The sequence below is a fragment of the Penicillium brevicompactum genome (genome assembly GCF_028827555.1).
Source record: "Penicillium brevicompactum strain IBT 35665 chromosome Unknown utg000005l_segment0_segment0, whole genome shotgun sequence".
Taxonomy (NCBI): Eukaryota; Fungi; Ascomycota; class Eurotiomycetes; order Eurotiales; family Aspergillaceae; genus Penicillium; species Penicillium brevicompactum.
The window spans coordinates 195632-208620 of record NW_026623208.1 but is presented as its reverse complement, the minus strand read 5'-3'; the positions used below and the strand labels follow the sequence as shown (position 1 = coordinate 208620).

The window sequence follows — 12989 nt, the reverse complement described above, 5'->3', positions numbered from 1 at the left end:
GCCCAGGTGGCAGGAAAGGGCCGATGACACATAGCTCTTGCCTCGGTGACGGGCCTTGGAAAGAGGGCAGAAACCTTGGAAGACAGTATTTACACCAAACAGTACATACTACACGAAGGCAATGGACGAATGGAATCGATTTCGGCTCACAATTTAAACTTCGGCATATCTTAAAAGAACCCAGGAACAAAGCCCATTGAGCACGGAAGCGCCCAGAGCCTGCAGAATGTACCTCTGCGCCTGTTTCACATGAATATAAGCTACGGCACTCAGCAATATCACCAGTGATACATGACCAAAATAAAACATGCGTCTGCGCTCTTGCAGTGAGCCCTGTATCAACCAAGACTGGAGTCCGCTCTGCGCAGTGCCACGAGGTCTTGCAAAGAGGAAGAGAAGAACCACCGAGATGATAGCAACAATGCCACATTGGACATCCAAGTCTTGTACCCGCTTCATAAGCAGGGTACCAAACTCTGGATGACTCGATTGCACGAAGAACAGCAGATAAAGCACGGCGTGGGCCAGCAAAAGGGGCGAAATGACTACCCGGCCGAAGAGCCGGTGATAAGGCGTCAAAGTTGACTGAGAGACGCCCGTTATGACAGAGAGAACGGATGGAGTTGCTGGCTTTGACGAGATATATGCCATTGGAGACATCAGGACTTGCAGCGGTAGTTGAGACAAACCGACATGGCCTAATGCTTTTGTCAAATGCAGATAGTCTGCAATGCCGGTTAGCTGATGTGTCTTAGGCGAAACCAGAAGCGAGTATCCATTACATACCCTCACCACTACTCCACACTGAAAGAGCAACGAGCCACGATAGCCAGAGCCCGCAGACCAGATACTGTCGTCGGGTTTCGAACCATCCAGCCACAAGCGGACGATCCCAGCGACTCAAAGATCGCTTTTGTTGATTTTGTTGATTTATTGCAGTCAGGGCTGCTCTCAGAATCTTGACTGCGAGGATAGCGAAGATGACCGACCATTGTGCATACTGACCCCGAAGATCTAGCAGCACCCGGCGATTCACTATGTCCTCTTCAGACAGCGAAAGGAATTGATATGGCCATGGAGATGACATGGCTTATTTAAATGCCGCTGGACACAGTAGCCACAGTTTCCTCGCTGTCAAAATTGCAGCGTATCTCCTACCTCCGGGTTGTGAAAGTAGTTAGTTGCGCGTGGGCAGGGTTAGCCAGATGGTCGCGATGCGGGACAGTCGATAGGCACCACAAGCCAAGATGAACGATATGGATCAGTTGCCCGACAAGTCGAGAATCCGTCGTTCTGACTGGGAGCAATGGCAATGTTTTGGACCTTCGCAACGAGGACAGGTGTGCATTGCAGGTGGCTTTCAGACCCGCTGACAAATGGTCAGATTTGACTCGTGCACAGGTCCGCAGGTGGATTCGTTGTGCAAGTTTACTCCGTACGCAGCACGCCTTGGGCGCCAAAGGGTTCATGTTTGACATACTTGATTTTCTTTTTGAACCTACATAAGATAAACGTTTGTGTATGGAAAACATCTACATTAAAACGCCGGGAACGAAGTCTCATCCCAGTCGCGTGCTGGTATTCTCTAATCCCACTGGATGCGCTGCACCCGGGTTTGCGGGTATTGTCTGCCGGGGCATATTTCTCAACAAGAATTGTATGATCCGTTTTTAAGGAGAGGTCTGCATGGACTCATCCTGGTTACCGCCAGCAGTCGTGGCAAAGTAGCGGACGTCGACATCATCATCCTCCTGCAGCTTCTCCAAGCTGGGTACAACCCTTGACTGAATCAATTCCTGGCTCTGAGGCGCCGGCGCAATGGTCTCCTCAGACTTTTCAACCTCGACCAGGGTCTTATCGGCTGGCAGGCGACGCAGCGTGGAGATGATGACGGCATAGGACTTGGCAACGTTGAAACGGATGTTGGGGATTTCATCTGTGACCAGGCGTTCCAGGATGGGAAGAAGAGAGTTCTCAATAATTTCAAGTGTGACGACAGGAGTGAGAGTCTATCATAGTCAGCCAGGCTCGTAGTTATGTAGATGATCGACGAAAACTCACAGAGACAGCGAAACACGTTGTCATACGGTAAAGGTAATTGGGATGTTGACCCATCGCCATAACCTTGGGAATAATAGAGGCTTTTGACCATTCAACACCAAACACTTCTGTCAGCTTCTTCAAGTTCTCGGTAGCGGCCTCTCGGATGGAGAAGACGGTGTCTCCGAGCCAGCTCATGCAGAGATCGCTTAGCTGCTCATCAAAGAACTCAACTCCAAGCTGACTTGCGAGAAGAGGGATATATTCAATGATAGCAAGACGCACACGCCATTGCTTATCCTCAGCCAGTTGGACAATAGCGGGGAGGAGGGACTGAGAGAGAAGCTGGATGCCAATGACTATACAACATTAGCCGGAGCCAATTGATTCTGGATCGCTGGCCTCACCTTTGTTGACTTGCTCGAGCTTGGAGATGATGTGCAGTCGAACATCGGGGAACTCATCCTTAAGCATCTGAAGGAACATAGGGAGCAGGTGGGAAATAGTCCTGGGGACAGTCAATATTGTTCTCAACATGATGATTTTGAGACTTACTCTTCCTTGCCCAAAATAGGCGCGAGCCCGCTGATCTGAGTACCAAGAGAGGCACGGACATGTTGAGAGGGGTCTGAGACCAGATCCTCCACGCTAGTCATGATTTCATTGAGGAGAGTTTCCCGATCGATCAAATGGCAGAAGCCTATCAAACGTTAAGACATGTTTATCACAGGACACATGGTCAAACGTACCGGGAATCTGGCCAGCAATGGCAGTGCGGACCTCAGCCTCTGTGTCCTTGAGGAGCTTAACGAAAGCAGGGACCATGTCCCGGGTGACGACCTCTTCATGGACAGCCTTGGCAATCTGTGCTGGGAGTTAGTGTTCTGGCCTGAAACCAACTCGCCGACACAACACGGGGGACCAACCTTCTCATAACGATCGGCAACCATGTATCTGACTCTCCAGCTCTTATCCTCGAATAAACTCCGCAGCGATGTCAGCAAAACACCATGGCTGGGCTGCTGCTCCTTGGGGATCTCTTCCGCGATCGCAATGAGAATGTCGACGGTAAGCAGACGAACACTGTCCTGGTCGTCGCTCGCCAAGTATTGGAAAAGGGGAATTATTTCTTCGATCACGGTTTTGCTGTCCATTTCCTTGACGAACTTGGCCAGGTTGTTCGCCGCCTGTCGGCGCACCATCGGGGTTTCATCGTGTACCAAAGTTCCAAAGTGCTGACGGAGGGATTGCTGCAGAGCCGGCGTCGCCTTCTTGTATGGTGTGGAGTAGAGGCCAGTCGCGGAGACCTTGGAAGTGAACCAGTCTGCTTTGGACAAGCGGAGGACGAGAGGGACGAAATGCTCTTCGACCTGGTTCTCGGAGAGCTGCTCGCAAACCTTGTTGAGGGACTCGACGGCCTGTGTATCAACAGCGGTCAGTGACTAGCTACCAGCGGACCCATAATGGACATACCTTTTCTCTCACCAAGGGCTCCTCGATGGCCGCCAAGTTCTCCAGCGGGGAGAGGAGCACGTGCCCGTATTCTGGGCCTCCGACATATTCTGTGAAATTACCCAGCTCCTCACTGAGCGCGGTCAAGACCTCATCCTCGTCCTCAACGGAGTCTGTAATCGTTAGACAGGTGTGGTGATTCCAGCAGAGGGCGATGACGAACCGTCAAGGAATGGAATAAGCTCCTCCCGGGTTCGGTCGGGTCCAAGGGCAAGCGCGATCGTAGATAGACGGTGAATGGCATTGAGTCTGAGGAGTACGTCGTCATGCTAATGAAGGTAGGATGTGAGCTTCAAAATTGACTCCACGCGTGTGCCGAGAGGGGGACAAATTTGTACCTTGAGCTCGTCAATGAGCACAGCGATAGGGTAGAGCTCGTCGTTCTCGTTCTGACCCTCCATGGTGAGTTTTGTGGTATTGACTGAAGCTAGACGAAAAAAGATGTGTCTGAGCGGCGAATATGCGACAGGTCCCTGGTCCTGAGGAAAGGGTCGGTCTCAGGTAGTTGGACCTGACACGACAGTCTGGTATATGGGGCACTTTCAAAAGGCGTGCGGTGCAAGACGAGGCAGTGATAAGTTAACACCTGGATTCAATGGGAGATTAGTTCCGATTGTGTTGGCGCGTTGAGATGGCAAGGGGATGGTCGGTGGTAGTAGAGGTAGACCGGAGCGAGGTTTCGTGGGGTGGTGTTGGGCCCGCATGGACACTAGCAAACACATACCTCGACGATTGAAGCAACACTCTTCGTCCTGGTATCAACCCGAAATAGCAAACTTGACTGATGCGTGCGAAGAGAAGAAGAATACAATGCTTTGATGTACAACAAGAACACCTGGGGAAGTCTAGCTTTGGATTTCGTTGTTGTAAATTACATACTGGCGGTGAAGGCGCAAACCGATGAGGGCAAAGCCAAATGACCATACCAATACTGTACAGGAGGGGCATCTCATTTCGTCATGTCTTCAACTCTTTCCAACGTTGTTATGGACTGGATTGGAGAGACTGTAGCATTCAGAGACCCTGCTGCTCCAATGTGAGATACAACATTGCATCCTGTGGCCCCTTGTCTAGTGCATTGCACAAAAGCCATTGGCGCCTCTCCCAAGCATCGACCAAATCTCTCCTAAATTTCCAAGGCTCATTTTCTTCCAAGGTTACTAGGCTAGATGTGTATATATCCCCGTCCAGTGTGATCTGATCTAAATGTTTACTTGGTTCAGAGACGAAATCCGGCTGATGAGTCTTGATGGTTTCAACTCTTGGAAGTTGAACGATATTCTTCGATATAGCCATGCTATCGGGTGTGCCATATGGATATTATTGTATGCCCTTGGGCCAATGGTAGTAACACCGGATCCCTCGAGATCATGCACAGCTGCAGTAGTTATTGGGCGCAATAACTTTAGAATGCATGAACACAGAGCATAAAAATGACCGAAATGTTCTATATTGTCCAGTGTAGTCGTATGGTCGTTATGGATCTCAAGTTTGAATGTTTGACAAGGTCTTGGGCAGATGCCCCTCCGTTGGCGCTCTCAAAAACACCACACGTGACCTGTACTTTTCCCGGCAGAATTTCCAGATCGGAGTCATCAACGGCCTTGTGCTTTTTCTCGTGAGCCTACCATTACTGGATATTTGTACGAAATTACTCCCGGAAGCCACTGGAATTCAGCATGTGGCTCGAGCCCTGGTCAACATAACATTCTGACTGACTGATTGTTAGAATTGCGCCGCAACAACCCCCACCATGCCCACCATTTCGGTCGACAAGGCCGCTCTGTTCAAGGAGCTGGGCCGCGAGTAAGAGTTCCGACGTTCATACTTTCAGTACGACCAAAGAATACTGACATTTGCTTGCGCAAACTCAGTTACACCACAGAGGAATTTGACGAGTTGTGTTTCGAGTTCGGTAGGTAGACCGGGTCAACTTGCGCGGGCACTGGCTAACAATGTCGAATAGGAATTGAACTCGATGAAGATGTACGCACACCTGTTAGGATACATGTGGACCAAAGCTAAACCCAACCAGACCACCGATCAGGATCGCCCTATCGTCGATGGAGTCCAAGAACCGCCTCAGCTCAAGATTGAGATCCCCGCCAACCGGTATGCGTGACATTCGATCAGGAAGGGCTTGGATTTGCGCTGAAATCTTGCAGATATGACTTGCTGTGCTTTGAGGGTATTGCGCTCATGCTCAACATCTTCTTGGGCCGAGTCTCTCTCCCCGAGTACAAGTTGACTCAGCCCGCAAAGATGGAGCAGATCATTGTGAAGGAGGATGTGTGTATACCTGCACCAGACTCATTAAGGCGTCAATTGACATTTCACAGACCACGAAAATCCGCCCCTACGTCTCCGGCGCCATTCTTCGAGGCGTCAAGTTCGACCAGGCTCGCTACGAGTCCTTCATTGCCCTCCAGGACAAGCTTCACCAGAACTTGGCCCGCGCCCGAACTTTAGTCTCAATCGGTACCCACGATTATGACACTGTCCAGGGCCCCTTCACCTATGACGCACAGGCCCCCAAGGATATCAAGTTCACTCCTTTGAACCAGACACAGGAAATGAACGGCGAGGAATTGATGAACTTCTACGAAAAGCACCAGCAGCTGGGCAAGTACTTGCACATTATCCGCGACTCTCCAGTCTACCCAGTCATCTACGACTCCAAGCAGACTGTTTGCTCCCTGCCCCCATCATCAACAGCGATCACTCCAAGATCAGCCTGAACACCACCAACATCTTCATCGAAATCACAGCCCTCGACCGCACAAAGCTCGAGATCGTCAACAGAATGATGGTCACCATGTTCTCTCAATACACCTCGGAGCCTTTCACCATCGAGCCCGTCCAAATTGTGTCTGAGCACAACAACGAGACTCGTGTCACTCCCGACATCGCTCCCCGCACCGCCCAGGCTGAGGTCTCTTACATCAACCAGTGCTGTGGTCTGGAGCTCAGCCCTGCTGAGATCTGCACCAAGCTCACAAAGATGTCTTACCGTGCCAAGCCCTCTACAAGCTCTCCTGATATCATCGACGTGGAAATCCCCCCAACCCGTGCCGATGTGCTTCACCAGTGTGACATCATGGAAGATGTGGCTATTGCTTACGGTTTCAACTCACTTCCCCGTGATTTCCCCCAAATCTCCGGCACCATTGCCCAGCCCCTTCCCATCAACAAGCTCACCGACATTGTTCGCGTGGAGACTGCCATGGCTGGCTGGTCCGAGGTCATGCCTCTTATCTTGTGCTCGCACGATGAGAACTTCGGCTGGTTGAACCGCAAGGATGATGGAAACACCGCCGTCAAGCTGGCCAACCCCAAAACTACTGAGTTCCAGGTTGTCCGCACTAGCTTACTCCCTGGTCTCCTGAAGACCATCCGTGAGAACAAGCACCATTCTGTTCCCATGAAGATTTTCGAGGTCAGTGACGTCGCTTTCAAGGACCTGTCCATGGAGCGCAAGAGTCGCAACGAAAGACACTTCGCTGCTGCGTTCTACGGAAAGAGCGGTGGTTTCGAGATCGTCCACGGTCTTCTTGACCGTGTCATGGCCATGCTCAAGAGCGCCTTCATCACTGGCGAAGAGGGCCTTGAGAACGCCGCTGCGACCGACTCCCAGTATTATATCAAGGAGACTGATGGTAAGACTCCCTCGAATGATTCACATCCAAGTAAATCTGCTGACTCGATAGATGCTTCCTACTTCCCTGGCCATGCTGGCACCATCCACGTCCGCATTGGCGGCAAGGACCAAGAAATTGGTTCCTTCGGTGTTCTCCACCCAACGGTGTTGCAGAACTACGATCTCAAATACCCCACCAGTGTTTTGGAGCTCAACGTCGAGGCTTTCCTGTAGGGTGGCTTATACCCCAGAGTATGGTACAGATAAATGATGACACGAGGAGGATGATCATGTCCAATTTGATAGAGCCACAAAGGCCAAAAGCAATAAAAAAAGTACATAAATCAACACCAAGTGCACTTCTTCTCACCTGTTCCTCTGGACTCAACTCTAGTGTTATCACCGAGCGAAAGGTTCTAGTGTCAACCTATCTGGCATCTTCGATTACCCATATCCATGGATTCAAGGTCGACTCTCCTGATCATGGGCCCAACATGCTGCGCATAGAATTTTGGGCATTATTCTAAGGCTATAAAGTGCAGAACCAGCTGTTGCGTGTTGGTTTGATGCGATAGTTTGTGTCGCCCAACTTTATCTATGTCTGACTAGAGGAGATCTTTTAAGCTATTGGAATAGAAAACAGATGCTGTTCTTCTGAGAAGTGTCGAACGTTTAGATCTTAACTATAAAATCGTGAGTAAAAGCTGATAAAACTAGCCACAGTGGCGCACATGAGATGTGGCGCGGTTTCCCCATTACAGTACATGGATCGGGTGCGGCACAAGCGGCACAAGCGGCAGTCTTAATCACCCATCAAATGCCACAGCTCGACCCTTTCGGTTAAACCTGATTGTGCAGAGGCCTCTATGATATGTGTCCTCATTTCCATCCTCGCCATGATCGAACTAAATCCAGGCACATTAGCCCCTCATTCTTGATCTCTATGCTTGTTCAGCGTCCGGTAGTTTTTGGCCACCAGGAACTAGACGTTGGAAGACATGTGTCGGGTCGTAGATCGCTTGAACAGCGCGGAGCTTAGCAAGGTTTTTCTCGCCGTAGCTTGTCAAGACTGGCTGGTTCCAGCCAGAGTATGTAAGCATACTAGAGCAGATTCGCACATTAGCCAGAGTTGAGACAACAGGAAGGGTAAAGTAGGCACGAAAAGGCAGGAATGACGAACAGGTAAGGATGAAGAAGATCACGACTGGCGGCCAATTTCTGCATCTTCTGAACGAATTCGTCGTGGTCTGGCAACACTCGATCGGAATCCGCTTTGTTGTCGAAGGTGACTCCAAAGTAGAGGACTGGATCAAAGTATGTTAGTCGACATTCATGTGAGATCGTTTGAGAATTGTCCAAGTACTCACTGCCCAGCGTGCGGTTTCCAGCCTCTTCCAACCCTAGCGCGTTCGTCCCTTTGAGTATACCCTGAGTGACTTGTCTAGGGGTAATTGGCATGTTGCAATGTAAGCCGTAAAAGCCCTCGACATCCTGATAATTCTTCATCCATTTGCGGAACTCCCACCAGATATCCTTGTACAATTGGGCGTCTGCATAGACAGTCATGATCCGCTGAGCTTGGCTAAACGTGAGATCTGCGTTAGCTTTCTTTCTCTGCGTGTCTCCTTTAGATGTCGACCATGGTGACCAGTGAGAATACTTACAACTTGCCATCTGGGAATCCGTCATTCAGCTCAGCTGCAAGCGAAGTGTAATTCGATTGTGGACTGTACTCTTGTAGTGAGGGGTATTGTTCCAGGGTTGCAAGATGTCGGGCAATTCTTGGAGATCGGCGTTATAGACCACAGGAGTGAAGTTGATGGTCTCGTTGGTAGTACCGTTGTATCCGTACTGAGGCAAGGTATGGGTATGGATATCGTTGACAGCCTGATTCACATGATAATCATAAATCACGTCCGCGAGTTCATCGAGTGAGGATTCCGGGTAGTAGACGATACCACCCAACACGCGACCATCGGTAGCGACGGTAGCGAGATCAAAGTGAGTGACCACGCCGAAGTTGTTGTTTCCTCCCTTGAGGGCCCAGAACAATTCGTTATGACTGTTGGCATTAGCATTGACAATGGTCCCATTGGCCAAGACCACTTCGTAGTTGACGACATTGTCAATGGTAAGACCTTCGCTGTTGGAGAAATAGGAGAAGCCCGCCCCAACTGCGAGCCCCAGTCCTACTTTCTTATAGCGGCCAATGACGGCGGACAGATTGTAAGGGTCCAGGGCCTCGTAAACCGAGCCTAACGTCGCTCCGGCCCCAACCCGGATATATCCCTCTTGCAGCTGGACCTCGGTGGTATTTATGTACTCCATCGGCATGAGCACACCATCGTGAATGCTGGCAGCCCCAGGAATGGCGCTGTGGCCGCCGCCCTTAATCGCAAACTTGCAGTCATTTTTGGCGAAGATGGAAATGGCCTCGGAGACCTTCTCTGATGTGTCAGGCAGGAAAACACATCCTGGGTCTAGATTATCAGTGGCCGCTATTAGAGAGAGTTAGCTAGTTGCTCAAGGGAGTTTTATAACAAGGTCGACTTGCACCAGAAATTGTGGTTCTCGAAATTATAGACGGAAGTGTTCTGAAGATGGACAGCCGACGAGTATCCTGGGTTGAGTAGATCACACTATGTGCAAGAAATGGTTAGAAATGAGTACCTCCAGGGGAAAACAAATGATATACGAACACATTGTGAAGTGGTGAGTGCATTTGAGCCCCCAAGCAAGGAGAACAAAGCAGTCAATACGCGAACGCACTTCATGACGGAACTGGAACAGATCTGCAGACCAAAATAAGAATCCACGTGAAACGAAATTGGGATCCCTGTGAAGTTTATGTAGCCATCGAATGAGGATTGCCCACCGGTGTCGGGGCATGCAACGGAGGACCGGGATATAAACTTTCTGCGACTCATTACTAGAGACTCATCGAAAACAAGTAGTGGCGGACGATATCCCTATTGGTCGTGGAATATTTCCAGCTCACAAATTGTGCTTCCTCAAGAAAGCAAGCGAGTCAGCCATCAAGGTTGGCGCAGCTCGATGGAAGAGAATCAAGTGTCCGGTTTCGGGATACAAGTTGATGTCATGATCAATGGCGCTGGGATACTTGTCATACAACGCATATGGCTGACTGCCGCAACGTTGACCGCCACAAAAGGTTGCGTCCCCTAGGAGCATGCAAAATTAGCTATGATCTGTTCGCATAGAAGTGGGAGCAGATAATGAATCCTGAAAGGGAAACTTACGGTCACCAATACCTAAGAATACTGGACCAGTGTACTTCGGCGCTTCCACCAGGTGATAAACAAAGGTCACAGCAGCCCCCATAGAGTCGAAATCACGGGTATTCCTACCGAGATTTGGCAGTCAGTTGACAGGTCCGTAGAGTAAACACAAATCCCACTCACCAGTCGTATTCCAGAATGTTTTCATCGTATGATCCCGCGAAGCATGCCACTTTTCGACCTTCGCGAGTCGACTGGGTTTGATAGGTCGCCGGAATTTGGCCCCAACGAGCTGGGTCAATCTGCTGGGCGGGTGCCTGGAGTCCAGCGAGGAAGGCAGGATAGATCCAGCTAGAATCCCAAGAGATGCCGTGCAGTACAATTGCATTCACATCTTCTGGATATTGCTGGGCGAGCGAGTTGGCGACGATGGCCCCGATGGAAAAACCGACAATGACAACCTTGCGCCATCGGCGGCCGCCGACGGTGCCATTCCGGATCTGCTGGATCAGCTGGTGGGTTGTCTCAACATAAGTTTGAGTCTGGGCCTCCAGGAGGCCATTGGGGAATGTACTGTTTCCGTTTCATGTCCTTTCCATTAATACAACGTTCAGTCAATCGGGTTATCCGGAGGAGAGGATTACCGATCAGATCCACGGCGAGGGTGTAATAGCCCTCCTTATTCATGCGTTGGACCCAGTTGTAAGTCTCCGGTTGGTATTGAGAATCCCACATGTTCTTATTGAACGACGCCCCATGGATCATGACCTGGAGAGTATCCAAGTGGGCGTTGGTCTGGGAAGGTTCGCATAGTCGGGACGAAATACTGTAAGAATTGGAGACCAAAACCTGCTTGCCGGCAAGCGCATAGAGGATATCTAGGTCATAGACTTGGTTGACAAACGATTTATTGGTGGTCTTAGAGACGTGCACCGTGATGTCAGAGTCATGGCAGGCCGGTTGAGAAAGAACAGACTGGAGGTCTGTCCAGGCCATGACAGGCTGGAGCGCCCGAGTAGCCAAAAGAATAGCCAATAGACGCATATTAGACTCTTTGCCCCGACGTAAATATCAAAATTGAAATGAAAAAACCCCCAAGAGTTAACTGATAGTGTTGTTTACCTCTCAAAGCCCTATAAGGTCTTGTGTCAAATAGCCAATTGAAACGTCCAACATATACTCCGTACAAAGGACCTGCGTAAAACTCCTCCCCCGCCATCCTCGGGCAAAACCCCCGGTGGAAACTAATTGGAGACCAAGAAAAGGAAAAAAAAAAAAAAATATTAAAATGTGATGATCTTCATTTGCTACTTGCAGCTTCGTACACACGCCTACACCCCTCTTCTCCTCGATATTTCAGCCTGTTCTTCTCACATTTCAACTGTGATAAAACTTTCCAGGGTTTCCAATCAAACACACTCCCACTCTCTCAGCCATACTTCGCAGACATGCCGCGCGTCTGGCTCATCACAGGTTCCTCATCCGGTTTCGGTCGCGAAATTGCCCTCGCCGCCGCGGACATCGGCGATACAGTGGTAGCCACATCCAGATACGCAGACAAGCTCAAGGACCTCGAGGAACAAAGACCCGGCCAAATTGTGCTCCATCAGCTGGATGTCAATGGCAGCGATGATACCGTACAGGCGCAGGTAGCTTCTATCCTGGAGAAAGTTGGGCGCATCGACGTCCTGGTCAACAATGCCGGATATATCCTTGAGGGTGCCGTTGAGGAGTGCTCGTGAGTATCATTTTCACTCGTCCCGACTCCTCCCCTAGCCCGCCACCGGTGTGTTGCCACTAACATGTTTCACTGGTACAGGGGACCCGAGGCTGAAGCAGTGTTTGCAACCAACGTGTTTGGCCAAATGCGAGTGCTTCGTGCCGTCCTCCCCAGTATGCGCAAGCAAAAGCCAGGGGTTGTTGCGAATCTAGGCTCCATCGGCGGATGGTCTGGGACCCCCGCTGCTGGACTGTACTGTGCCACCAAGGCAGCTGTCGCGATCTACACCGAAGCTCTGTGCGGGGAGCTGGCCCCGTTCGGCATCGAGGCCACCTGCATTGAGCCAGGATATTTCCGCACCAACTTCCTCAGCGGTGGGCACAAAGTCGTGGCGCAGAACCGCTTGCCCGAGTTGGACATCGCCACCGAGTCTACGCGGGCGGGGCTGGCGGCGTACAACCACCACCAGCCCGGAGATCCGGCTAAGGGCGCCCGAGTGATCGTCGAAGCTTTGACCAAGACGGGCCGCTGCGAGGGCCGTAAATTGCCCCCACGACTGGCACTGGGCCGGGATGCCATTACAGCGATACGGGCCGCAATGGCTCGCAACCAGGAGGGATTGGATCAGTGGCAGGATGTTGTCATGACAACGGATCATGACGATGTAGCCAATTGATTTCTTTCTTTTTCATTTCGGACTTGGCAATAAAATCCGAGTAAATCCGCAAACATGACTCACAGCTCCTTTTTGTGCTTTTCGCCCTGAATGCCCTGTACTCCGGTCCGCTAGACCCCAATTAGGAACAAAGAAATAAAATGGGTCTCCTATTACTCCGTATTC

The 12989-nt window shown here is 50.6% G+C and overlaps 5 protein-coding genes across 5 annotated transcripts; 2 read left to right on the top strand and 3 right to left on the bottom strand.

Annotated features, from left to right (window-relative positions):
* Positions 1-153: 153 nt before the first annotated feature.
* N7506_005878 (ferric reductase-like transmembrane domain-containing protein) lies at positions 154-1087 on the bottom strand (the record flags this gene model as incomplete). The annotated part of the gene is made up of 2 exons (XM_056955171.1): positions 154-725; positions 787-1087. The coding sequence occupies 2 exons, from the start codon at positions 1085-1087 to the stop codon at positions 154-156; spliced, it is 873 nt and encodes a 290-aa protein (XP_056809505.1).
* Positions 1088-1670: 583 nt separating this feature from the next.
* On the bottom strand, positions 1671-3953 carry N7506_005877 (protein phosphatase 2A structural subunit TPD3; the record flags this gene model as incomplete). The annotated part of the gene is made up of 9 exons (XM_056955170.1): positions 1671-2009; positions 2062-2399; positions 2448-2548; positions 2596-2740; positions 2790-2904; positions 2967-3458; positions 3514-3665; positions 3716-3821; positions 3891-3953. 9 exons carry the CDS (start codon positions 3951-3953, stop codon positions 1671-1673), a joined length of 1851 nt encoding a protein of 616 aa, XP_056809504.1.
* A 1352-nt stretch (positions 3954-5305) lies between these two features.
* N7506_005876 (phenylalanine--tRNA ligase subunit beta) lies at positions 5306-7423 on the top strand (the record flags this gene model as incomplete). Its single annotated transcript, XM_056955169.1, has 8 exons — positions 5306-5358; positions 5427-5467; positions 5519-5538; positions 5588-5664; positions 5718-5841; positions 5892-6239; positions 6281-7208; positions 7260-7423. The coding sequence occupies 8 exons, from the start codon at positions 5306-5308 to the stop codon at positions 7421-7423; spliced, it is 1755 nt and encodes a 584-aa protein (XP_056809503.1).
* Positions 7424-8130: 707 nt separating this feature from the next.
* Positions 8131-11472, bottom strand: N7506_005875 (uncharacterized protein; the record flags this gene model as incomplete). Its single annotated transcript, XM_056955168.1, has 11 exons — positions 8131-8290; positions 8370-8493; positions 8557-8771; positions 8854-8863; positions 8923-9687; positions 9889-10025; positions 10188-10371; positions 10450-10553; positions 10612-10940; positions 11003-11019; positions 11073-11472. The coding sequence occupies 11 exons, from the start codon at positions 11470-11472 to the stop codon at positions 8131-8133; spliced, it is 2445 nt and encodes an 814-aa protein (XP_056809502.1).
* A 404-nt stretch (positions 11473-11876) lies between these two features.
* On the top strand, positions 11877-12824 carry N7506_005874 (SDR family oxidoreductase; the record flags this gene model as incomplete). The annotated part of the gene is made up of 2 exons (XM_056955167.1): positions 11877-12166; positions 12248-12824. 2 exons carry the CDS (start codon positions 11877-11879, stop codon positions 12822-12824), a joined length of 867 nt encoding a protein of 288 aa, XP_056809501.1.
* Positions 12825-12989: the final 165 nt, after the last annotated feature.